General features: G+C 42.7%; 1 protein-coding gene across 1 annotated transcript; it reads right to left on the bottom strand.

Moving 5' to 3' along the window:
* Positions 1-283: 283 nt before the first annotated feature.
* On the bottom strand, positions 284-787 carry LOC120073086. The gene has a single exon (XM_039025695.1). The coding sequence runs from the start codon at positions 785-787 to the stop codon at positions 284-286; it is 504 nt and encodes a 167-aa protein (XP_038881623.1).
* Between the last annotated feature and the right edge of the window lie 2,064 nt (positions 788-2,851).

The following is a 2,851-nucleotide window of genomic DNA, read 5'->3' as shown; positions in this document are numbered from 1 at the left end:
CTGGAAGCGTTTCATTCTGCCCCAGAAAAACATACTTCAGGTGGTTTGGAAGGGTTTTCAGCTATACTGTTGGTGGTTGTTCCAAGGATGGTTTTGGTGTTTTTCTTTCTTCATTCATTGTTAGCTTGTCTTCTTTGGTTGTTGTTTCTCTGATCGCATTGCAGGCTACTATGGATGCGGTCGCATCCTCATCTTCATTTTCATCTTCAGACTTTTCTTCTCCATTTAAACTGGGTTCATCATTAGATTCAGTGAGGTCTTCTTCTTTTAGATATTTCATGGCTCAGATAATATCAAACATAAGCTTATGTCCATTCACGCTTAGTGTGATCTCTTCCTTATACACATTAATCTGAGTGCGACCAGTGGATAAAAATGGTCGTCCAAGGATGATGAGGACATCCTTGTCCACTTCATAATCCAAGATGATAAAGTCTGCCGGTAATATAAACTTGTCAATCGTGACCAAGATATCCTTCACCTTCCCTTCTAGATGCACAAGGGATCTATCAACTAGATGGAGAGTCATCGTCGTGGGTGCCAGCTGCCTCACATTCAGCTGCTTAAAAATTGAGAGGAGCATTAAGTTGATGCTGGCCCTAAGATCGCAAAGCGTTTGACCAATATATAACCCTTCGATTGAGCAGGGTATTGTGAAACTTCCGGGGTCGTGCATTTTCGGTGGAATTATGGATTTTGAACTTTGCATCAATGCCACCGTTGCGAACTTACCAGTGCTTCTTTTCTTTGTCACCATGTCCTTCAGAAACTTTGCATACTTTGGCATCTGTTCAATCGCTTCAGTGAAAGGATTAAGAGCTGTCTCTTATACACATCTAGATGTGTATAAGAGACAGCCCTTCGATTGAGCAGGGTATTGTGAAACTTCCGGGGTCGTGCATTTTCGGTGGAATTATGGATTTTGAACTTTGCGTCAATGCCACCGTTGCGAACTTACCAGTGCTTCTTTTCTTTGTCACCATGTCCTTCAGAAACTTTGCATACTTTGGCATCTGTTCAATCGCTTTAGTGAAAAGAATGTTGATATGCGACTATTTCAGCATGTCCATGAAGCGTTGATATTGTGCTTCATCATTTTTCTTCTTTTTAAGTCTCTAGGGGAATGATGGCAGCTATATTTTCATAATTTCCTATTCTTTCGGCTTCGAAATGGACACAATCTCTGGTTCCATCGTCTCTGGTTCTTCTGTTTCTTCTTGAGTCAACAGGGTCTGTGGTTTCGTCGCAATTGGAGCAGTCCTACTCGGCTCCTTCTTCTCCTCCGCCACTGTCTTTCCACTTCGCAACATCACCACTTGACATTACACTTTTCCCGTACTCCCTGGGTTGCGCGTGAGCTCTATTGAGCTTAGTAGTGCCCTTTGTGGTCTACTCTTGAGTTCGCCTGCAATCTGTCTTATTTGAATTTCAAGATTGCGGATAGAAGTTGCTTGATTCTGAAGCACTGTTTCATTTTTTTCAATATATTGCTTCAACAGGCTCTCCAAGGATGAAGATTGCGGTGCCTACGAACTACTAGCTTGATTTTGGGTTTGACTGTTTGTTCGCGGGAAAAATCCTGGTGGCCCTTCTTTCTGCGCCATTGGTTGAAAATTTTATTGTTGGTTTTTTCACGCGAAGTTAGGGTGGTTTCTCCACCCAGGGTTGTACGTATTGGAAAACGGATTATTCTTCACGAAATAAACAGACTGTGGGTTCCTCGGACACTCTTCCATTGGATGGCCTTCACTGCAAGTAGCACAACTTGCGCTAGCTTGGTCGATTGTGTTGACTTGCCCCCTTTGCGTTCCTGGGCTGCTGATTGTGATTCTTTGTATCAAATTCATCATCATAGTCATTTTGTTTTGCAAAGATGCGATGGCTCCATTATTTGCGCCACTGTCTTTAATTCTCAGTCTTTGATTGCTTTCTCTCCAGCCTTCGTGATTTTTCGAAATGCGATCAAGTATGTTCTTAGCCTCATTATATGTTTTGTTAAGCAGACCTCCAGCTGCTGCCGCATTGGCAGCCGTTTGCGATGCAGGGTTCAATCCTGGTAGAAAATTTCTATCTGTAAACAATCTGGTAAGCCATTATGCGGGTAATCTCTTACTAGTCTTTTAAACCTCGCCCAGGTGTCACTGAGCGATTCGTCGATATCCTATTCAAAATTGGTAATCAACTTTCTCCTTCTTGCATTTTCCGTGGGGGGAAGTACTTCTTCATGAACTTTTCCACTACCTGTTCCCATGATGTAATCTCCTCTGGTTTAAGAGAATAAGCCAATTTTCGTGCTTGGTCACACAACAAAAATGGGAATAATGTTAATCAAACCTCCTCAGCGGAGATTTTTGGAAACACAAACATATTGCAGATTTCAATAATACTTCAGAGGTGGCGTGCGGATTCTCGCCACGCCTACCGCCAAACTGTCTGACAGTTTGAATCATCTGCAGCATCACTGGTTTCATTTTGAACCTCGATCTGTCTAAGGCTGGCCTTATGATTCCTGGCGAGAAATAAAAAAGGTTGGGCGACGCATAGCCCCAGATGGGCCTATTACGATCGTTCGCTAAGAGGATGGGATTCATCATGATATTATTTACATTTGGTGCTCTATCTTCTAGTTGCTTCGCCATGTTGGGATCTTTCTTTTGTTGTCGTTGATGGCTGTTTCTTCTTCTTCTTCGGAAAGTTCTCTCAATCTCTGGGTCGTAATTAGGCTCAGGATTTTTTCCTTCGCTCTTACGATGCCTGCTTCTTTCCTTACCTAAGGAGAGGCAGTGCACAGAGATGGAAAGTCTGCAAAGAAAATAAAAAAGTTACCGTTAGCACAATCCGTACTGCCGTA

The sequence above is a fragment of the Benincasa hispida genome, chromosome 3, assembly GCF_009727055.1.
Source record: "Benincasa hispida cultivar B227 chromosome 3, ASM972705v1, whole genome shotgun sequence".
Taxonomy (NCBI): domain Eukaryota; kingdom Viridiplantae; phylum Streptophyta; class Magnoliopsida; order Cucurbitales; family Cucurbitaceae; genus Benincasa; species Benincasa hispida.
Note: the sequence above shows the minus strand (reverse complement) of the source record. Positions and strands in the feature narration are given on the sequence as shown.